The sequence below is a fragment of the Rhinoraja longicauda genome, chromosome 9 (assembly GCF_053455715.1).
Source record: "Rhinoraja longicauda isolate Sanriku21f chromosome 9, sRhiLon1.1, whole genome shotgun sequence".
Classification (NCBI taxonomy): Eukaryota; Metazoa; Chordata; class Chondrichthyes; order Rajiformes; family Arhynchobatidae; genus Rhinoraja; species Rhinoraja longicauda.
The window spans coordinates 43146863-43171332 of NC_135961.1; the positions used below are offsets into that span (position 1 = coordinate 43146863).

The 24470-nt window shown below is 42.3% G+C and overlaps 1 protein-coding gene across 1 annotated transcript in view; it reads left to right on the forward strand.

Annotated features, from left to right (window-relative positions):
- The window catches only part of riox1 (ribosomal oxygenase 1), a 69343-nt gene that overhangs the window by 30274 nt on the left and 14599 nt on the right, over nucleotides 1-24470 (forward strand). Inside the window, exons 7-10 of the mRNA XM_078405875.1 lie at nucleotides 4143-4250; nucleotides 8033-8067; nucleotides 8191-8369; nucleotides 22131-22235. Of these exons, the coding sequence (XP_078262001.1) occupies nucleotides 4143-4250; nucleotides 8033-8067; nucleotides 8191-8369; nucleotides 22131-22235 (427 nt within the window). The remainder of the gene's footprint in view (nucleotides 1-4142; nucleotides 4251-8032; nucleotides 8068-8190; nucleotides 8370-22130; nucleotides 22236-24470) is intronic.

The window sequence follows — 24470 nt, forward strand, 5'->3', positions numbered from 1 at the left end:
TTTTCTGTTTTGTATGAAAATCTGTTAATAAATTAGAGGAAAATTCTTGTCAAATTGGCTAAATGACATGAATGCAATTAAAAATGTTCACTCTTCATTGGTTAATGTGCAATGTAATTAATTCTTGTGCTAATTGCTGCAAAATGTTTCCATTTGATAACATGATTATTCAATTCAAAGAGTAGCTTAGGTTTGATTCAGGGTGTTGGTTGATTGAAGATAAAATATTGAAAGACATTATCGGGAAAGAGTTAGTTCCTGAGCTCTCTCTCCCCCCCCCCCCCCCCCCCCCCCCCCCCCCCGCTCCACCTCTCAAAAGGTACTTGCTGTGGATATGAAATGGATATTTTGCTCTCAGTAGTTATAATTGAGTTCAATATTTAAGAAAGTGCAAAAGAGTTGTGTGTTGTTTCTTCAGCGGAGTTGTTTCCCCTATCAGCAAAATACAAAACCAAAACCAAATATAGCAATTCAACCCATGCGCATTGTCAACATGATGGTCCTGTAGAAGTATTTAACTAATTATTTTTACTTTTGTTTCCTGGAAATTCCTAAATTCAGAGGTGAAATGTTACATAGTTAATGGAGTTAAGACCGCAAGACTTTATTTAAAAAAAATCATTTTTGGGAATCTTATTATTGCAGATAAACCCAGGGTATATTGTCAACCCCTAATTGTCCATGAAGGTGCTGGTGTGCCAACAGTTTTGAATCACTAATGTATTTCTGGTGAAGGCATTCCCACTGTCAGATTGGGTAAAGTACTCAGACCCAATGACATTGAAGGAGTGCCAATGTGTATTTATATATATAAACATAGCACAAAAAGTAAGGAAATTTGTGTTTGGTAGATTATTTCTTTGTTGTAACAATGCTTCTTGGCAATAAATCTTATACCGTTGGAAAGCCTGTTTATTTCCCTTTTAAATGGTGCCACATTTGTAAGGAACATGCATTTGTGGGATGAGCAGCAGAGCTGAGTATGTGGGTTGCGCCCATGAAAAATCTGCCAAATCATCTCTGCCAATGCCAAACAGCTTATTCTGCCATTGACTCTTGTTCGGTGTTGTTTGGTGGATTGGATGATTGAAGCCTGAAGAAACAAGACATATTGGCAATTTAACAATTTATTCATTTAATAAACAGGAGCCTCAGTAGCGTGTGGAAGAACCATACACAGCCACAACAGCCTGGCACCTCCTCCTCATGCTGGTCACCAGCCTGGTCACACACTGTTGTGGGATGGCATCCCATTCTTCAACCAGCATTTGTCGCAAGTCAGCCAACGTGGTTGTGTTGGTCACTCTGGCACGAACAGCACGCCCAAGCTGATCCCACAAGTGTTCAATGGGGTTGAGGTCAGGACTGCTGGCAGGCCATTCCATCCTCTCCACTCCCAAATTCTGGAGGTAGTCTCTGAGAAACCCTGCTCTGTGGGGGCGAGCATTGTCATCTTGGAGGATAGAGTTCGGTCCCAGACTGTGGAGATATGGGATTGCCACTGGTTGCAGAATCTCATCTCGATATCTCTCTGCATTGAGATTGCCTCGAATGATGACAAGCCTTGTTTTTCCAGTGAGGGAGATGCCGCCCCACACCATCACACTGCCTCCACCAAAAGATGTTACTCTATCAGTGCAGCAATCAGCATAGCGTTCTCCGCATCTTCTCCACACTTTGACCCTATGATCCAACTGCCGTAGGCAGAATCTGGACTCATCGCTGAACATAACGTTCCTCCACATGTTCAGGTTCCAGTGCATGTGTTGCCGACACCAGCGCAAACGGGCCTGACGGTGAAGGGCAGTCATGGCAGGCCTCCTGGCAGCCCTATGAGACCGGAGATCGGCTGCGTGCAGTCTGTTCCGAATTGTCTGGGCAGAGAGCCGTCGGCCATATCGTCCTGCAAACTTTGACTGCAAATCTGTAGAAGACAGCCTACGGTTCCTAAGTGCTGACAGGGTGAGGAAATGATCTTCTTCGGGTGTCGTCTTCTTGGGACGCCCACTTCACGGCCTGTCTCTGACATCCCCCGTTATATGGAACTTGGCCTTCACTTTGGAGATGGTACTAGGGCTTACTCCAAATAATGCCGCAACTTGGTTTTGCGGAATACCAGCTTGAAGTTGCCCTATCGCACGGGCCCTATCCAGATCAGTCAAACGTGGCATGCCGATTCTTGGAGCAGACACCTACTGACCACTGTAGCAGGGCCCATGCTCACAGATGCTGCCAATCAGGTGCCAATCAGGCACCTGATTGTCAGCACCTGGGGGTACCAGAAGCTCAAAACAAGAGTCAATAGCAACAGCAGAATAAGCTGTTTGGCATTGGCAGAGAAGATTTGGCAAATTTTTCATGGGCGCAACCCATATACTCAGCTCTGCTGCTCATCCCACAAATGCATGTTCCTTACAAATGTGGCACCATTTAAAAGGGAAATAAACAGGCTTTCCAACGGTATAAGATTTATTGCCAAGAAGCATTGTTACAACAAAGAAATAATCTACCAAACACAAATTTCCTTACTTTTTGTGCTATGTTTATATATATATAATAACTTGGATATATCCAAGTTATATATCTTGGATAGATCCAAGTTAGGAAAATGTGGGGTATGGAAAGGAATAAGCGCATCTAAATTCCATTTTCTTTTTGACAGTAAAGGTTGCAGGTTTGGGAGGTGTCAATGTAATTTAGGGAAGTAACTGCAGTACCCTTTAGTACACTGATGGTACATAGTGCAGCAACTATGCACTGTTGGTCGAGACAATGGATGATTGACTGTAAATATGGGGGTCAATCAAGTGGGCTGCTTTGAGCTGATGATGTTGACCATTTTAATTGCTTTTGGTGCCAGGGCTGAGCTTTTATCATATTCTTGATGTTTATCATTGTAGATGGTGGAAAGGCTTTGAAATTTCAGGAGATGAGTTACTTGCCACAGGATACCCAGCTGCTGACCTTCTCTTGTAACCCATTGCAATTATATGGTGGTCAATGGTAATCCCCAGGATTTTAATGGAATTAAGACTGCAAGACTTTTTTTTTGGTGACTTTTTATCTTTTAATGTCAAAACTAGGTGGTTACATTTTTCCTTTGTATTGAGAGTCATTGCCTTGTCACCTTTTTTGGCATGTATCTTACTTGCCACTTCTTATATAGACTCTTTAAAATATTCAATTTAATCCTTTGGGTTCTGTATTACTTTAGCATTTTGGTCTTTTAGAAAAAAATTTATGGTTTAGAAAAAATGAAGTTGCTCCTGAAAAAATGAAGTGAGCTCATTGTTTCACACCATGTATATACTAGTTTTATATACATTTAAAGTAAAACACTAATGATCCATATCTCATTGATCGGAAATTCCAATGATCTGCCTTCTGACTCAACAGAGCTCATTTTGAACATTCGGGGCCCCATTCTGACCCCCACTTTAAACACACTGGGGCCTTGTTGCAACACACACTTAATACACAGTGGAGGACCCGTTAATTGACTTACATTAAACACTTAGGGGTCCTGTTCCCACACTCACTTTAATCTCGCCATTTACTTTAAATACAGGGGCCCCAAACACGTTTTAAGCATATAGGCCCCTGTTCCCACACACTGGGACACTGTTTCAATTCACTTTAAATATACCTGGGCCCTGTGCCCTGTGCCAAATTCACTTTTAGCACATGGGGCCCATGTTTCCTTTCACTTTAAACACTCGGGGACCCAGTTCCGTCCCTCATTTTAAACACTCTGAAGCCCTGTTTGTACACTCATTTTAAAAATACTTGGTTCATTGGAAAATTTATACTACTCTGAACAGCTTGTAAAAAAAAGACATAAGCTTACCTATTCTTTGATAAAAAAAAATAATTTCCAATGGTCCGGTAAATCTGTTATCTGCCATTACCAAAGCCCCAAGGGTGCTAGATTATTCATTTTAGTGTGTTGATGTAATTGAGTAGAATTTTGTAATCACTATTGTAACTATTATTTCAGTGGTGGCATTTCTCAAAATTATTTATTTATTAATGAAAAATTAATATCCAGGGGAATCGCTAAAACTGTCAAATTCAGTTTAAATTAATAGGCATTTGGTCTAACATGAAAATATTTTAATCTTTGTTTTGTTTTCTTATGAAAGTTATCTGACTCCTCCTGGGAATCAGGGATTCGCACCACACTATGATGATATTGAAGCATTTGTGATTCAACTGGAAGGAACAAAGGCCTGGCGTGTCTATGATCCTAGGTGTGTAGCATGTAATCTATCCGAGCACAGTAGTGACTGCTCCCCAGACCTCATTTACCCGAAGGCTGTGTTTCTGCAGTATAATAAATTTTCCAACTTTTTTTGATCATCTCTCATGATCCATTATTGGATAGAAGTTAATAGAAAATACATTGTATCTCAGACATTTCATACTTAGCCAATCAAATAATTTCCCATTTCATGGTAGACGTGAACTGATGGTTCAAAAATAGACACCTACATGGAGACAAGCAGAAACGTATCATTGTAGGTGCTAATGGGGAATATGCCAGGAATCTCTAGGGAAGGAAAAGGATTAAAAAACTTCTGAAGTACTATAACTGAGAAGACGATTTTTGTATTTTCATTTCTATCGAAACCTGGAAAAGCTAGATAATCATGCTGTTTTCCTAGTGATCTAGCTTATTTTATCACTACATAACAGTGCACAGTTCTGAAATTGTAGAAGGGCTATCATCATTTAAGAGGCCTTTCTTAATTTCTAAATCAGTGTTCTTCATTGCTTTCTGAGGAGTAATGTGATTTATTTGGCTTCCACTTCCTCGTGAAATGCAGAATAACTCAATAACCTAGAGGATATTGTTTTCCTGTGGAAAATCCCTAACCATTTTGATGCTCAATGCTTATTCACCCTAAATAATCTTGTAAATGGAAGAGGGTCTCAGACCTTCAAGAATATTGTCCTTCTGTCTAATATTGCCCCCTAATCAGTACCTCGTGTTGCTCAGACATGGTGGCCCTGGCAAGCTCATGCTCTCCAGATATGGAATATCTAACTGAAGTGCTGTCCCTAATACCTTCCGTTGGAATTCACCTCATCTATCCTGACAGCAGTCTACCTTGCTCCCAATACTGATTTTAAGCTTGCTCTGAATGAACTGCACTCTGCTTCAATTAACCTTGAGAGACCCTGATGGCCCGGTCATTGTAGCCGGGCACTTAAGCCAATTTCAAGAAAGTACTACCAAAATACTATCTGCATGTCTCTTCTTCCTACCTCTCCATTCTCTGGCCGTATTTCGGGAAATTGGATCATCTAGCTGTACTTGTACTCCATGCCTACAAACAAAAACTGAAGTGGGAAGATCTGTTACAGAAAGAAATTCAGTGCTGGTCTGCAGAAACAAATGACATCCTCGTGATTTTTTTTAGTCAGAGGGCTGGTCCATATTCATGGAATCTGCAGCCAACCTGAAGGAGTATGCCTCTGCCATGACTGAATTCATCAGTATATGTGTAGAGGAATGCGTCCCCAAGAAGACAATCTGAGTGTTCCTCAACCAGAAGCCATGGATCAACCATGAGGTCCGTTCCCAGGTGAACGCCAAGACCACTGTGTACGTTAAATGGTCCTGAGCGATACGAGAAATCTTACCACAATCTTTGCAGAGCCATCAGGAATGCCAAGGTTCAGATTGGGCCAAACATGAGTCCCAGTATAAACACTCAGACATCTATCGACTGTGGCAAGGTCTGAATACTATAACTGGCTGCAAAATGAAGTCAGGCAGCATCACTAATGATAGTGCAGTTCTCCCCCTGATGAACTGAATGCATTCTATGCTCGCTTTCAGCAGAAGGCCAAGCCATCCCATCAGACTCAAGTGCAGTTTTCCCTGGGTCATTGTTGCAGAGGTTAGATCGGCCTACCTGAGGCTCTGAAAGCAACTGGCCCAGTCGGAGTCCCTGGCCGCTTCCTTAAGAACTGCGAGGAACAACAAGCGGGAGTGTTCACGGACGTCTTTACTTTCTCCCTACTTCATTCTGAGGTACCCACCTGCTGCAGGAAGACCACTATCATCCCGGTGGCAAAGAAAACCAGGATGGTACAATTTTAGGGCGGCACGGTGGCACAGCGGTAGAGTTACTGCCTTACAGTGCTTGCCAGAGACCCGGGTTCGATCACGACTACGGGTGCTGTCTGTCCGGAGTTTGTGCGTTCTCCCCGTGACTGTGTGTTTTCTCTGAGATCTTCAGTTTCCTCCCACACTCCAAAGACGTACAGGTTTGTAGGTTAATTGGCGTGGTGTAAGTTGTCCCTAGTGTGTGTAGGATAGTATTAATGTGCGGGGATCGGTGGTCGGTGCAGACTCAGTGGGCCGAAGGGCCTGTTTCCACGCTGTATCTTTAAACTCAATGAACTAAACTAACAGCAAGATCGCATGCCTTAATGACTGCTGCCCATTGGCCTTGACACCCACCATCATGAAGTGCTTCGAGAGGTTGATTATGGTACATATTAAATCCAGCCTACCAAGCAGCCTTGATCCATTGCTGTTTGCTTACCGTCACAACAGGTCCACAGCATATGCCATCTCCCTGGCCCTACATTCATACCTGGAACACCTGGATAAGAATGACACCTACTTCAGACACCTATTCAAAGACTACAGCTCTGTTTTCAATACCATTATCCCAACCACAATTTTCTCCAAACTCATGGAACATTGAGTCAACACTCACCTCTGCAATTGGATCCTTGAAGTCCTGACCAATAGGCCACAATCAGCAAGAATAAGTGACAAATCATCCTCTTTGATAATCCTCGATACTGGTACCCCGCAAGGAAGTGTTCTCAGCCCTCTACTCCTTATACCTTCATGACTGTGCAGCCAAATACCAATCCAACCCAATTTACAAGTTTGCAGACGGCACCACCGTAGTGAGCCAGATATCAATTAATCATGAGACGGAGTAGAGGAAGGAGATTGAGCACCTAGTAACCTGGTACCAAGGCAACAACTTCTCCCTCAATGTCAGCAAGACAAAGGAGGTTGTGATTGACTTTAGGAAACGAAGCAGTATACACACACCCTGCTGCACATTGATGGCGCTGATGTAGAGATGGCCAAAAACATCAAGTTCCCAACAAGAAATATCACCAGCCACTTGTCCTGGACCAGCCTAATCGAAGTTATGGCCAAGAAAGCACGACAATGCCTCACCTTTCTTAGAAGGCTTAGGAAGTTTGGCATGTTCCCAACAACCTTCACCAACTTCTACAGATGTGCCGTGGAAAGTATTTTATCAGGATGCATCACAGCATGGTTTCGGAACACCTTATCCAAGACCACAAAAAAATTGCAGAGAGTTGTGGACATAGCCCTGATCATCATGCAAACCAACCTCACTTCCATTGACTCCATCTACACCTCACGCTACCTCAGAAAGACCACCAACAAAATCAAGGACAAGCCTCACCCCAGTCACTCCCTCTTCACCCCTATCTCATCAGGCAATAGGAACAGAAGTTTGAAAATGCTTACCTCCGGGTTCAGGGACAGTTTTTTCCCAGCTGTTATCAGGCAACTGAACCGTCTTCTCACCAGGTAGAGTGCGATCCTGACTTCCCATCTACCCCATTTGAGATATCTTTCATTGAATTTGCATTAAATGTATTACCCTTTTATCCTTTATCAGTATAGTGGATGGCTTGTTTGCAATCATGTGTATAGTCTTTGACTGGATAGCACACAATAAAAACCTTTTCAATATACCTCAGTATACATGACAATAATAAACTAAACTATTACTTGGCATTAACAAAAGGCCATCGAACTAACTTTTCATCAGATTCCCCCTCTATAGATGCAGTTTGAACAGTTGAATATTTCTCGCATTTTCTGTTTTTATTTTGGATTTCTAACATGTAAAATATTGTGCATTTGCATTATTTTGTTATGTTTGGTATTTTTTATTTTTGTTGTAAATAATGTAAGTCACTCTTTTTGGTGCCAACATCTTTTCAATCGTATTCACAGGTCAGCTGAAGAAATTCTTCCAAGTCTTCCAAGCCGTGAGTACTTTCAAAAAGTTGTATTCAGTTCCTCTTCATTTTTTTGTGTTATGCATGTATTTTGCACTGTATGACTCCACAATTACCAGAAGTAATTGTGACTCTTTGCGTTGTCTTGCCCAGGTAACTTTAATCAGCCGGAGTTGGGCACTCCTATTATGGATGCCATGCTTGAAGCTGGGGACATGCTTTATTTTCCAAGAGGCTTTATCCACCAAGCAAATTGTTCACCAGAACACCATTCGCTCCACATCACCATTTCAACTTACCAGAAGAACTCTTGGGGAGATGTGCTGCGTAAAGTAGGTGGATACTTGTGATATTTATTTAGAAGTGTTGTACATAGCCAATTTTTCCAAATAACCCTCTCCCTCTGAGTTTCCTAAATTTCCTCTACTTCACAGCTCATCAGCAAATTGAATCTGCTGGGGTGAGAATGACCCATTGGCAAATTTTACATGCACACTATAGGTTCAAGAATGTTAATAATTTTCTGAACTTCCTGCTTGAAGAAATTTATTTTCCACAATGATTACTCCATCATGGGGGCTGGTTACAGCATGGTGAACTTCTTCATTTAGTGGGATCACAAGGCACATGCATCAGGTGGCTTCAGGTTCACATCTTTGTCTGGGATAAATTAACGAGTGGAAACCTGACCACAAATTACATAGAGCCACGGATGAAGATCGATAGTGCAAAAGCTGATTGTTGAACCTTTGCAGGTGTCTTAAGAGTAATGCCCAAATGTTTTATAAATAGCTGCTTATTTCATGCACATTTAAAATTGAGTTGCATTTGCTGATGTGTCTTCCATATAGTTGTTTGGAGGCAATCTTATATCAATAATGGGGTGAGGAGGATCCCACATTAGGTTTTGCTCTGCATCCTATCGGTCAAAACATTTACATGCCAGATCTTGCTGGAAAGCGTGTGTTGAAAGTGGCAGGCTTTCAGTGGTTTAATATACTCGTAGTGTAATATAAAATAAATATATATGTCTTTGCACTATATACACACACACTAATGAGTCAAAACATTTTGACCACTGATAGGTGAAGTGAATAACATTGATTATCTTGTTACAATTTCACCTGTCAAGGGGTGGGATATATTAGGCAGCAAGTGAACAGTCAGTTCTTGAAGTTGATGTGTTGGACGCAGGAGAAATGGGCAGGAGTAAAGACTTGAGCAATTTTGATAATGGCCAAATTGTTATGGCCAACCGACTGGGTCAGAGCATCTCTGAAACTGTAAGGCTTGTGGGGTGCTCCCAGTTAGCAGTGGTGAGTACCTACCGATAGTGGTCCGAGAAGGGACAAACCACAAACTGGCGACAGGGTGTTAGGCGCCCAAGGCTCTTCGAGGGCAAGTGATGGGACCAGGATACACTGGGAAGACGACAAGCTGGTGGAGGGACTGTGATGTTCTGCAATGTTCTGCTGGGAAACCCTGGGTCCGGCCATTCATGTGGATGTCAATTTGACACGTGTCACCTACCTAAACATTGTTGCAGACCAGATACACCCCTTTATGGCAATGTTATTCCCTGATGGCAGTGGCCTCTTTCAGCAGGATAATGCGCCCTGCCACACTGCACACATTGTTCGGGAATGGTTTGAGGAACATGATGAAATGTTCACGGTGTTGCCCTGGCCTCCAAATTCTCCAGATCTCAATCCGATTGAGTATCTGTGGGATGTGCTGGATTGGCAAGTCCGATCCACGGCGGCTCCACCTCGCAAATTATAGGACTTGAAGGATTTGCTGCTAGTGTTTTGGTGCCAGATACCACAGGACACCTTCAGATGTCTTATAGAGTCCACGCTTGCAACGAAAGTCCCTTCGGTCCACACCAATCATCAAGAACTTACCCCAAGAACTAATCCCACTTTATTCTCCCCACATTCTTATTAACTTCCCCAGATTCTACCACTGCCTATATCCGCATACACTTGGGATAATTTGTAGTAGCCCATATACTTACCAACCTGCACATATTTAGCTCCGGAGGAAATGTGTGGTCACAGGGAAAATGTGAAAACTCCACTCAGAGAGCATCAAAAATCAGGATTGAATACAGTTGAGCAATGAACCTCTTAATTACTCAGATTTATGAAGCAGCAGAATTAGAGTTGGTGCATTCAAATGAAATGATATTCCAAAGGAGTTCAAACGAAAGATTGCGTAAACAGAGTTAGAAAGGAAAAGGTAAAGATGTGATTTTAAATAAGCTTTTTATAGAATGAAATTTATGCCCTAGAGCAAGGGATTGGCTTTGCATTAAACAGTTGTCAAAATTGTTGGAAGGTGACTTGTGCTTTTAACTTTCTGCTGCAAGCTTAATATGTAATTAATGTGCAAATCTGACAAGTATTTAGAAATATTAAGGCAGTTAAAGGTGAGATACCATCTTTGTGAAATAGATTACATAAATTAACCAGCAAATCCTGGAGATTAGTAATTCATGGAATAACCTCAATTTTCTGAAATTGCTGTATGTTTTGTACGTTAATTTGGCATTAATTTATTTTTCCAACAAGATTTGTACCAACCCGCAGACACACTGCTCTGTTTTTAAATGAGATGTTTTTGCTGTATTATCGTAAGATTACAGTACTGTAGTGATTCTATGTGTGTTGGAGCAGCCCCAAGTGGTCACAATCAGCTACTACAGTATTAATTTTCTTGCTCTTCAATCGCCCTGAGTTTGTTGACGCCAGGTTATGCAAAGCATAAAATTCAGTTGAATGAATTTTTTCAGCCCTGATACAGATTCAATACTTTTGAAGATGTCTTAAATTAAGAACAATACTGACTGAAATATTTTTTATAAATAGCATCTTATTTCATGATCATTTATTCACAAGTAATATCAAGGTGACGAGATGACACAAGTACGAAAGAAACGTTAGCCCCTCACTTCAGCTCTGCAATTAAATAGGACCATGGCTGATCTATTACAATTAACCTATTCTGTTCCCATATCCCTTTATTCCTTCAATGTCCAGAAATCTATCAAGCACTGAACATAGAATAGTACAGCACAGGATCTCTGTGCCCACCATGATGCCAATTTAAACCGCATCAGCCTGCCCAGTCTATTTTCCTCAATTCCCTGCCTCTTCATGTGTTTGTTTAAACGCCTCTTAAATATTGCTAATGTATCTGTTTCCACTTCTGGCAGCACATTACAGGCACGACAACATTGTTAAAAAAAACATGCCACATAAATCCCCTTCAAACTTTCCCTCTCTCCTTTTAAATCTCTGGTGTTGGATATTTCCACCCTTGGAAAAAAGATTCTGTCAACCCTGTCTATGCCTCTCATAATTTTATATACTGCCAAATCACCCCTCAGCCTTCAATGCTGCAGAGAAATCAATCCAAGATTGTTCAATCTCTCCTTGTAGCACATGCCCTCTAGTCCAAGCAACATCCTGGTATGAACATTAAAATCTTGTAATTTTGGGTAACTACTATATAGTCCATCCTTTCCCCCTTCTCCCATATACACCCCTTTCTCCTCTGTCCCTGTCCCACCCTTCATCCCTGTGCCACACCTGGGTTCACACCTATTTCTCTCCTCACCCTCCCTTTCCACCTACATTCCTTCCGCTAACTTCCCACGTAGCAACTCTTCCACCCTTTTGTCTCACACCTTCTGTCGTTGCATCTCTGGTTGTCCAACCATCTACCTATCAAAAAACCCACCTCACCTGTAACAATGTATTATCTGCCAAGCTTTGCCCTGCCCTCCTCCCAGCTTTCACTCCCCAGCCCCTCACAATGAGCCTGAAGGGTCCCCATCTGAAAAGTAGTCTATCCATATAAGAAAATAACTGCAGATGCTGGTACAAATCGATTTATTCACAAAATGCTGGAGTAACTCAGCAGGTCAGGCAGCATCTCGGGAGAGAAGGAATGGGTGACGTTTCGGGTCGAGACCCTTCTTCAGACTGATGTCAGGGGGGCGGAACAAAGGAAGGATATAGGTGGAGACTGGAAGATAGAGGGAGATCTGGGAAGGAGGAGGGGAAGGGAGGGACAGAGGAGCTATCTAAAGTTGTAAAGTCTATCCATGTTCTGTGCAGATGCTGCCTAATCCGTTGAGTTACTTGAGCATTTTGTGTCTTTTTTTTGTACACCAGCATCTGTTTCTTGTTTCTAACATCCTGGTGAATCTCTTCTACACTCTATCCATAGCCCCCATATCCTTATTATCGTACAGCGACCAGAACTGCACACCAAATTACAAATGTGGCCTAACCGCCTTGGGCGGCGCGGTGGCGCAGCAGTAGAGTTGCTGCCTTACAGCACTTGCAGCACCAGAGACTCGTGTTTGATCCCAACTACGGGTGCAGTCTGCGTGGAGTTTGTGCGTTCTCCACGTGACCGCGTGGGTTTTCTCCAAGATCTTCGGTTTCCTCCCACATGCTAAAAATGTACAGGTTTGTAGGTTAATTGGCTTGGTATGAATGTAAATTTGTCCCTAATGTGCGTAGGATAATGTTAATGTGCGGGGATCGTGGGTCGGTGTGGACTCGATGGGCCAAAGGGCCTGTTTCCACATCATAGCTAGACTAAACTAAACCAAAATTTTATACCAGTTTCGATTGTAATCAAAAACTCATCCTGCACAGTTCCTGGGTTAGAGAATTACAAAGAAACACCACCAACTGATGAAATTTATCCCTTTCTGAGCCTTGAGTGTCCTATCCCGAGTTACTGAAGCTATCTTCCCCATGTCTACCCTGTTGAGCCTTCTAGGTATTTTATCCTGACTACAGGTGCTGTCTGTGACCGCCCCGGGTGGTCTGGTTTTCCTCCCACTTTCCAAAAAACGTGCAAGTTTGTAGGTTAATTGACTTTTTGTAAATTGCCCTAGTGTGCAGGATAGAACTAGTGTACTGGTGATTGTTAATTGGTGCGGACTTGTTGGGCTGAAGGGCTTGTTTCACACTATATCTCTAAACTAAACTAAACTATACTATTTTGTATCTTTCCTGACACAGTGTCTTCTGATCTCGAGAGGACAGAACCCTAGCCTACTCAATAATACGTCATTTGATATACCCTCCATATCTCACCAGCATCCACCTATTAAACTAACAATATGATAAGTTTTACTCTACAAATTGAGAGGGAGAAGGGAAACTCGGAAGTGTCAGCATTACAGTAGAGCAAAGGGGATTACAGAGGCATGAGGCAGGAGCTGGCCAGATTTGACTGGAAGGAGGCCCTAGCAGGGAAGACTGTGGAACAGCAATGGCAGGTATTCCTGGGAATAATGCAGACGTTGCAGGATCAATTTATCCCAAAGAGGAGGAAAGATTCTAAGGGGAGTAAGAGGCACCCATAGCTGACAAGGGAAGTCAAGGACAGCATAAAAATAAAAGAGAAGAAATTAGATGAACTGAGATGAGGAAAAACGTTTTCAGTCAGAGAGTTGTGAATCTGTGGAATTCTCTGCCTCAGAAGGCAGTGGAGGCCAATTCTCTGAATGCATTCAAGAGAGAGCTAGATAGAGCTCTTAAGGATGGCGGAGTCAGGGGGTATGGGGAGAAGGCAGGAACGGGGTACTGATTGAGAATGATCAGCCATGATCACATTGAATGGCGGTGCTGGCTCGAAGGGCCGAATGGCCTCCTCCTGCACCTATTGTCTATTGTCTATAAAATAACATAGCAAAGAAGAGTGGAAAGCCAGAGGATTGGGACTCTTTTAAAGAGCAACAAAAGATAACTAAAAAGGCAATACGGGGAGAAAAGATGAGGTACGAGGGTAAGATAGCCAATAATATAAAGGAGGATAGTAAAAGCTTTTTTAGGTATGTGAAGAGGAAAAAAATAGTCAAGGCAAATGTGGGTCCCTTGAAGACAGAAGCAGGGGAATTTATTATGGGGAACAAGGAAATGGCAGACGAGTTGAACCGGTACTTTGGATCTGTCTTCACTAAGGAAGATACAAACAATCTCCCAGATGTTCTAGTGGCCAGAGATCCTAGGGTGACGGAGGAACTGAAGAAAATTCACATTAGGCAGGAAATGGTGTTGGGTAGACTGATGGGACTGAAGGCTGATGGTCTGCATCCCAGGGTACTTAAGGAGGTGGCTCTAGAAATTGTGGACGCATTGGTGATCATTTTCCAATGTTCTTTAGATTCAGGATCAGTTCCTGTGGATTGGAGGGTAGCTAATGTTATCGCACTTTTTAAACGGGAAATTATAGACCAGTTAGTCTGACATCAGTGGTGGGGAAGATGCTGGAGTCAATTATAAAAGACAAAATTGCGGAGCATTTGGATAGCAGTAACAGGATCGTTCCGAGTCAGCATGGATTTACGAAGGGGAAATCGTGCTTGACTAATCTTCTTGTATTTTTTGAGGATGTAAGTAGGAAAATTGACAGGGGAGAGCCGTTGGATGTAGTGTACCTTGACTTTCGGAAAGCCTTCGACAAGGTCCCACATAGGAGATTAGTGGGCAAAATTAGAGCACATGGTATTGGGGGTAAGGTACTGACATGAATAGAAAATTGGTTGGCAGACAGAAACCAAAGAGTGGGGATAAATTGGTCCCTTTCAGAATGGCAGGCAGTGACTAGTGGGGTACCGCAAGGCTCGGTGCTGGGACCGCAGCTATTTACAATATACATTAATGACTTGGATGAAGGGATTAAAAGTACCATTAGCAAATTTGCAGATGATACAAAGCTGGGTGGCAGTGTGAACTGTGAGGAAGATGCTGTGAGGTTGCAGGGTGACTTGGACAGGTTGTGTGAGTGGGTGGATGCATGGCAGATGCAGTTTAATGTGGTAAGAATAGGAAGGCAGATTATTATCTGAATGGTGTCGTTAGGAAAAGGGGACGTACAACGAGATCTGGATGTCCTAGTGCATCAGTCACTGAAAGGAAGCATGCAGGTACAGCAGGCAGTGAAGAAAGCCAATGGAATGTTGGCCTTCATAACAAGAGGAGTTGAGTATAGGAGCAAAGAGGTCCTTCTGCCGTTGTACAGGGCCCTAGTGAGACCGCACCTGGAGTACTGTGCAGTTTTGGTCTCCAAATTTGAGGAAGGATATTCTTGCTATTGATGGCGTGCAGCATAGGTTTACTAGGTTAATTCCCGGAATGGCGGGACTGTCATATGTTGAAAAACTGGAGCGACTAGGCTTGTATACACTGCAATTTAGAAGGATGAGAGGGGATCTTATCGAAACATATGATTATTAAGGGGTTGGACACGTTAGTGGCAGGAAACATGTTCCCAATGTTGGGGGAGTCCAGAACCAGGGACCACAGTTTAAGAATAATGGGTAGGCCATTTAGAACGGATATGAGGAAAAACTTTTTCAGTCAGTGGAATTCTCTGCGTCAGAAGGCAGTGGAGGCCAATTCTCTGAATGCATTCAAGAGAGAACACGATAGAGCTCTTAAGGATAGCGGAGTCAGGGGGTATGGGGAGAAGGCAGGAACGGGGTACTGATTGAGAATGATCAGCCATGATCACATTGAATGGTGGTGCTGGCTCGAAGGGCCGAATGGCCTACTCCTGCACATATTGTCTATTAACCCTACATTATACCCTTTTTTGAATTCTTATTGTTATTAATATACCCCCAACTCGATATTATCTCACACGCGCGCGCACACACACACACACACACACACACACACACACACACACACACACTCTCTCAAACAATCTCACACACACACACACACACACACACACACAACTCTCAAACAATCTCACACACACACACAACTCTCTCAAACAATCACACACACATACTCAAATAATCTCACACACACACTCACATACTCTCAAATAATCACACACAAACACTCTCAAACAATCACACACACACACATTCTCTCAAATAATCACACACACACACACAATTTATATTGGGGATATGGAAGTAAACTGAAGCACCCGGGAGAATCCACATAGTCACAGGGAGAACTTGCTAACTCAACATAGACTGCACCCTGGTCATACAGGTGAAGATTGATCAGGGGTCTTTTGCGTTGACAGCCAGTGGCTGTTCTAAATGTGCCATCCAACTTATAGGAAGGCATCTCAATTCTTGCCCAAAAGGCCAACATTTAGGTTTCCAAACAGACCACTGCATCTGCATTTTGGCTTTATGTGGCTGGTGTGCAAGGATGTCCTTTCAACATCACCATTTCCCTATCTCTCATCATTCAAAAAAAGAGTTGGCATTCTGTTTCTTTTACAAAGTGAATATCCTCACATTTTTCCACACTATTATCCATGCGTTACGATGTAACCCACTCACGCAGCTGGTCCCAACTGTTTGAAGCCTCATTGCAACCTCATCCTAGCTCATGTATCTAGTTTGGTGTCATCAACCGACTTTAAAAGGTTAGCTACATCTTTAGTGCAGATTTAGAGTGGCAGTCATGTTGCAACCTACCAACCTTAGAAGGACCCATTTACTCCCAGTCATAACTTTCCATTAACCAATTCTCAACCTACTTCGGTTGACAGTGGCACAGTCAGTAAAGTCACTACTTCGTATCGCCAGCGAGACTAGTTCATAGATTCATAGGGTTCTACACTATATATTACACTCCTATACTAGAGAATAGGAGTACACTTAGGAGGGAAATCAGGACAAAAATGGGGCATGATGTAGTTTTGGCAGATAAGGAAATGAAAATCCAAATAGATTGTAAGGGAAGAAGAGTAAACAGGGAGAAAATAAAGACCCATAAATATCAACGAGTTCATCTGTGTGGAGGCACAGAAAATGGGCAAGGTATTAAATGAATATTTCTGGTGCATATTTTCAATGGAGAAAGATGTGGATGCTAAGGAACTGAAGGGAGAGATTTTCTAAGTACAATTATTCTCCAACTTGCGTAATAGTCGATTTGTGTAAACAATTCTCGCATTTATGTAAGCAATTCTTTAAGACCACTGGTTTATTTCTGAGTTGCGCATCTCGGTAGCAGTGCGCTACTGCTCATGCGGCCATTTTTGCAAGCCATCTATTTTTTGGGAGCTTCCACGTAGTGTCCGCGTGGTATTGTAGATAGTGAAGTTGGTTATTAAAAAATATAGCGGGATCTTGATCAGTTGGGCAAGTGGGCTGAGGAATGGTTAATGGCGTTTAATGCAAATAAGTGTGAGGTGTTGCATTTTGGGAAGTCTAACGGGTGCAAGACCTTCCACAGTAGCAGGGCTCTAGTGTTGTGGACCAGATCAATCTGAGTTTTGGTATAGTGTTGTTGAGCAGAGGGATGAGTGCAGGTTCAAGGTACCTTGAAAGTCACATCACAGGTAGATAGGGTGGTCATGAAGGCTTATGCCAACTTTGGCCTTCATCGGAGTATTGAGTATGGAAGCTGGGATGTTATGTTACAGCTATACAAGATGATTGAAAAGTCAGGTTTGGAGTATTGTGTTCAGTTTTGATCACTCTGCTGTAGGAAAGATGTTGTTAAGCTTGAAAGAGTTGAAAGAGTGCAGAGTAGATGTACGAGAATGTTGCCAGCACTTGAGACCCTGAGCTGTAGAAAGAGGTTGGGCAGGCTAGGACTCTAGTCATTGGAAAGGAAGAGGATGAGGGGGATTTTATAGAGGTACAGTGCCCTCCATAATGTTTGGGACAAAGACCCATCATTTATTTATTTGCCTCGGTACTCCACAATTTGAGATTTATAATATAAAAAATCATACGTGGTTAAAGTGCACATTGTCAGATTTTTTAAAAGACCATTTTAATAGATTTTGGTTTCACCATGTAGAAATTACAGCAGTGTTTATGCATACTCCCCCATTTCAGGGCACCATAATGTTTGGGACACAGCAATGTCGTGTAAATGAAAGTAGTCATGTTTAGTATTTTCTTGCTTATCCTATGCATGCAATGACTGCTTGAAGTCTGTGATTCATGGACATCACCAGTTGCTGGGTGTCTTCTCTGGTGATGCTCTGCAGGGCCTGTATTGCAGCCATCATTTGCTTATGCTTGTTTTGGGGGCTAGTCCCCTTCAGTTTTCTCTTCAGCTTATAAAAGGCATGCTCAATTGGATTCAGATCGGGTGGTTGACCCGCCACTCAAGAATTTACCATTTTTTAGCTTTGAAAAACTCCTTTGTTGCTTTAGCAGTATGTTTGGGATAATTGCCTTGCTGTAGAATGAACCGCCGGCCAATGAGTTATGAGGCATTTGCTTGAACTTGAGCAGATAGGATGAGTATATACACTTCAGAATTCATTATGTTACTACCATCAGCAGTTGTATCATCAATGAAGATAAGTGAGCCAGTACCTTCAGCAGCCATACATGCCCAAGCCATAACATCCCCACCACAGTGTTTCACAGATGAGGTGGTATGCTTTGGATCTTGGGCAGTTCCTTCTCTCCTCCATACTTTGCTCTTGCCATCACTCTGATATAAGTTAATCTTTGTCTCATCTGTCCACAAGACCTTTTTCCAGAATTGTGGTTGCTCTTTTAAGTACTTCTTGGCAAACTGTAAACTGGCCACCCTATTTTTGCAGCTATCCAGTGGTTTGCATCTTGCAGTGTAGCCTCTGTAATGGCAACTGCAGTCTTTTCCAGTAAACTCTTTTCTAATTGCCATTACTATACAGGGTGTGGGAGTGATCTTGGCGAAAACCCCAACAAAGATGGGGTTTTTTCAGTTTAATTAGTTGTTTATTGAAGTAGTTGTACAAACAAAGAGATGAACATATCAGGCTGTACTTATTTTGCATACAAGTCTTAGCTGGCTGCTCTCTTCCCCCCCCCCCCCCCCCCCCCCGTCTGCTCACAGGTCTCGTTGCATGTCTGGTAAGAACTGTATCCTCTCCTGACTCCCCTTGTCTAACTCCTCCCAGTCCTTGTATCCACAGATATACCATCTTGTTCTGGCTCCTCCCCGTCCATTGTGCCCATATATATATTCATCTAACAACAGCCCCAAATGTCCAAAATAATAAGGCAAGATATATCTAGACAAAATAATATAATATGCTAACAGCAGCCATTACAAACACAAATGGCTCCTACAGCCTCTGTATTTCTGTTCATGAAGTCTCCTGCGGACAGTGGTCATTGACAAATCCACAACTGACTCTTGAAGAGTGTTTCTGATCTGCTGGAGGTCTTCCTTGGCCTGGCAGTCCCTTTGTGATTAGTAAGCTCACCAGAGCTCTCTTTCTTCTTAATGATGTTCTAAACAGTTGATTTTGGTAAGCCTAAGGTTTGGCTGATGTCTCTTAACAGTTTTATTCTTGTTTTTCAGTCTCATAATGGCTTCTTTGACTTTCATTGGCACAATTTGTTCCTCATGTGGATAAACAGCAATGAAAGTTTCCAAAAGTGATGGAAAGACTAGGTGCTGAGAGGTCTCTTATACCTGCATTAAGGAGGCAATTAAACACACCTGAGCAATTACAAACACCTGTGAAGCCATGTGTCCCAAACATTATGGTGCCCTGAAATGGGGGGACTATGTATAAACACAGCTGTAATTTCTACATGGTGAAACCAAAATGTATAAAAATGGCCTTTAATAAAATCTGACAATGTGCACTTTAACCACATGTGATTTTTTTTCTATTACAAATCTCAATTTGTGGAGTATAGAGGCAAATAAATAAATGATGGGTCTTGGTTTCAAACATTATGGCGGGCACTGCATTTAAGATCCTGAGGTGAATAGATAGGGTGATGCACAGTTTTACCACGATTACCACGGGATCTTGATTAACACAGCCAAGAATGTCAATGTCAATTGTAGGAATAGGAATACTTTATTGTCACATGTGACTAGGCACAGTGAGATTCTTTGCTTGCCTACACAATGTGTACCAATAGCAGCCACCTATAGCGCTGACAAAGTTACAGAGCACGCCGGCTCCCCTTTGGCAAAATGCATAGCAGGCTGGTCTGGAAAGTTACGTTACATGGGATCCAGGGCTGGCCAGTTGAATCCAAAATTGCCTTAAAGGTAGGAAACAGGTGGTGGTGATAGAGAGTTGCTTTTCAGACTGGAGGCCGGTAGCAAGTGTGTAGCAAGGGATCAATGGGTCCACTGAATCTGAAGTGTTCTGATCCAAAACATAACCAGTCCATTCCTTCCACAAATGCTGCCTGACTTGCTGACTCCCTCCAGCACTCAAGATTCCAGCATCTGTAGTTCCGTATGCCTCATGTGTCCACTGTTGTTCGTGAATTATATTAACGTTTTAGATGTGAATAAAGTTGGCATGGTGTGTAAATGTGAAGATGACCACTAAAATTGATGATATTGGTAGTTAGTGAAGATGGTTTCTACTATTACCACAGGATCTTGATCGATTGTGCCAAGAAACGGCAGATGGAGTATAATTCGGATAAATGCAAGGTGTTGCGTTTTGATAGGACAAACCTGGGCAGGACTTAGACAGTAAAAAGGGCCTTAGCATTATGGTAGAACTGAGAAATCTAGGGGTGCAGATGCATAGTTCCATGAAAGTGATGACAGGTGGACAGGATGGTGAAGAAGGCAGTTGTTATACTTCATTGATTAGGGTGTTGAGAACAGGAATCGGTATGGCCACATTTGGAGTACTGTGTTCAGTTCAGGCCACCCTGCCATAGGAACGATGTTATTAAACTTGAAAAAGTGGACAAGGATGTTACTGGGTCTAGACGGTTTGAGCTGTAAGATAAGCTGAGGTTTTTTTTGCTTGGAGATTAGATGACCTGATAGAGGGGTATAGATAAAGTGAACAGCCACAGTCGTTTCCCTAGGGTTGGGGAGTCTAAAACTACAGGTCCTAGTTTTATGATGAGAAGGAAAGATTTAAAAGGGGTATGAGAAGCATTTTTTTCACACCAAGGTTGCGAGTGGAAGTAGTAGAGGCAGGTACAATTACGACTTTTAAAAGGCACTTAGACAGGTACAAGAATTAGTATGTTTTTAGAGGTATGGGCCAGGCTCAGGGAAGTGGGACTTGTTCGGTTAAGCAGCTTGATCGGCATGGGCGAGATTGGTCAAAGGGCCTGTTTCCGTGCTATAGAGCTCGCGTTGACGGATCTATGGCAAATCCAGGGGGAGTTAATGAGATGAGTTGGGCAATATAAAAAAGAGAATGAATATAAGATTAGTGTAAATGTGTGGTTTGATGAACAATGAGGACTTGGTAGGTAGATCTGTGACCCGAATAGTACTATATCCAACTACTTCATTTTGTGAATAAATCGATTTGTACCAGCATCTGCAGTTATTTTCTTATACTCCGTGTACTCTAATTTTGTTCAATGACATGCATGGTAAAGCCTTCTGAAAATCCAAATACACCACATCCAGTACAATGCCTTCTTTACCCTCACAAGAACTCCATTAGGTTAGTCAAACATAATCTTTCACAAATCCTTGTTCACTCTGCATGCTATTCAAATCATTATCTTGCATATTTGACTGTTGTTAGAATTCTTGCTCAATACAAAGATAGTCTCCAGATGTCTCCAGCAAATTATGATGTATATTTTTATTCACACAAGCACATATTAACTGTAATTCATTTTTTGACTTTTATTTATTTGTTCAGATAATATAATTATTGCTACTATGGCCAGCATTTTGTTCCTGTCCCTCACTGTTCAAGACTAAGTAGCTTGCTATGCCTTGTCAGTGGACGGTTCAAGAAACTCATTACTTCTGTGTATGGAGGCACTTATATTTCAGCATGGTTAAAGACAGAAGGTTTCCTTTCCTAAATTTCATATCAAACTAGATAGGATTTTGTGACATTCCAGGCTTTAACTATTACTGATCCCGACTTTAATTTTGCTGCTTGTTTTGTGTGTTTCAGAATTTGAGTTCTGCAGAGATTGTGGTCGCGTGTAACTCGTGTCTATTGACGTAGGCATGGGCCTTGTGGTCCAGTTTCTGCATTATCAGTTCAATATTGTAACTACTGTATTGAGTACCCCTAGTTTGTAACTGAATCAATAAAAGTTCCGGAAGCATAAGTACCGCTATGGGCACACAATTCATTTTAAAATAGACTTTAATTTCTGTATGTTACAGCTTTTTCCAACTGCCTTGGACATGGCAATAGAAGATGATGTAGAATTCCGTGAAGGCTTGCCTGTTGATTACTTAGACTACATGGGAGTCCAGAATTCTGAAAGGGTAAATTCCCATCTTTGCTTTCTGTGATAATGTCTTTTTAAAAATTACAGTAGAAAATAATATTCTGAGTAAAGCGAGTCTGTGCAAACTTTGATTTTTGACTTTGGTACTTCATAACCCTGCAAGAGGACGGAAGGTTTTTTGTTTGTTGTCTAGCCCTCTTTGCAGGACATTATATGCAGACGGTGGATATTTTGTAGAATGTTTTAGTTTTGTTTGCAAACAGGACTTCTAGCTTCTTGTTATTAGTTTTATCACTTAATCTCTCATCCAATCCAGCACATACGCCCCTGGAATGTAACTTACTATCATTTTCCTCCCTCTACCCTGTTTCAGTCCCAATTTAAAACTGCAAATGCCTAATTCTTTAGGTTCTAAAGAAAAACCTTGTAGTTACTTGAGTTTAGTTTATTATTGTCACGTGTACCGAGGTACAGTGAAAAGCTTTTATGTGGCATGCTAGGTCATAAGTGATAGTGGAATTAGCCCATTTGGCCCATCAAGTCTACTCCATTCAATCATGGCTGATCTATCTCACCCTCCAAATCCCATTCTCGTGCCTTCTCACCATAACCTCTGACACCTGCACTAATCAGGAATTTATGCCTTAAAAATATCCACTGATCTGGCCTCCACAGCCTTCGGTGGCAAAGAATTCCACAGATTCACCACCCTCTGACTAAAGACATTTCTCCTCATCTCCTTCCTAAAAGAACGGCCTTTAATTCTGAGGCTATGACCTCTAGTCCTAGACTCTTCCACTAGTGGAAACATCCTCTCTACATCCACTCTATTCAAGCCTTTCATTATTTTGTACATTTCATTGAGGTCCCCCCTCATTATTCTAAACTCCAGCGAGTGCAGGCCAGTGCCGACAACCACTTATCATAGGTTAACCTGCTTATTCCTAGGATCATTCTTGTAAACCTCCTCTGGACCTTCTCCAGAGACGTCCTTCCTCAAATATGGTGCCCAAAATTGCTCACTATATTCCAAATGCGGCTTTCCCATTTCTTAATTACCAGAATTAAATGACTTATTTAATTCCTGTTTATATTGTGTTTCTTTGGTTAATTAATAAGTTTACTGTACCATGTTGTGGTGGGGCAAACGTTTTATCTCTTTCCTCGTTGGGGAGACACATTTTCACCCTGTCTCTGTCTCTGCACTGCAACAACCAGGAGCTGGTCTCTTTGTTGACTACACAATGAATGAACGAATAAGTTTATTGGCCAAGTATGCAGATACAAGGAATGTGCCTTGGTGCTCCGCTCACAAATGACAACCCAAACATACAGTTAACAATTAAGAATAAAGCATAAACACATCAAAACAATAAGGATACAACATTACGGTCTAAACATGTGGGTGAAAATAAGCAAAAAAGAGACTACAGACTTTGGTTATTGAGTAGAAATATCACTCGTGGAAAAAAAGCTGTTTTTATGTCTGGCTGTGGCTGCTTTGACAGTCCAGAGTCGCCTTCCAGAGGGAAGTGCTTCGAAGAGTTTGTGGCCAAGGTGAGAGGGGTCAGAGATGATCTTTCCCGCTCGCTTCCTGGCCCTTGTAGTGTACAGTTCGTCAATGGGGGGAAGGTTGCAGCCAACAACCTTCTCAGCTGTGCGAATGAACCGTTGCAGCCTCCGGATGTCGTGCTTGGTGGCTGAGCAAAACCAGACCATGATGGAGAAGGTGAGGACGAACTCAATGATATCAGTATAGAATTGGACCATCAATGCCTGTGCAGATTGTGTTTCTTCAGTTGCCGCAGGGAGTACATCCTCTGTTGGGCCTTTTTGACTGTGGAGTCGATGGTGGCCCCCCATTTAAGGTCCCTGGAGATGATGGTTCCAAGGAACTTAAATGACTCCACAGATGTGACTATGGTATTGTTGATGGTGAGTGGGGGGAGGGGATGGACAATAGTACCTGATGCAGGCAGGGACAGTGCAGGTTTGCAGGGACTGGTTGAAAATGTCTGTAGATCGGTGCCAGTTGTTCGGCACAGAGCTTGAGGGTAGAGGGGGAAACATTGTCCGGTCCTGGAGATTTCAGGCTTTTCTGTTTTCTGAATAGCTTCTCCATCTCCGCAATTTCTATTGTTAAACTGGAGTCATTCTGTGAGGATGTGCAAATTGGTGATTGCAGAGGGGTGGTGGTGGGGGGGGACGGATCCAGTCTTTGCAAACTGGAGTCAGTCTTTGAGTACGTGTGAAGTGGTGATTGGGGGTGGGG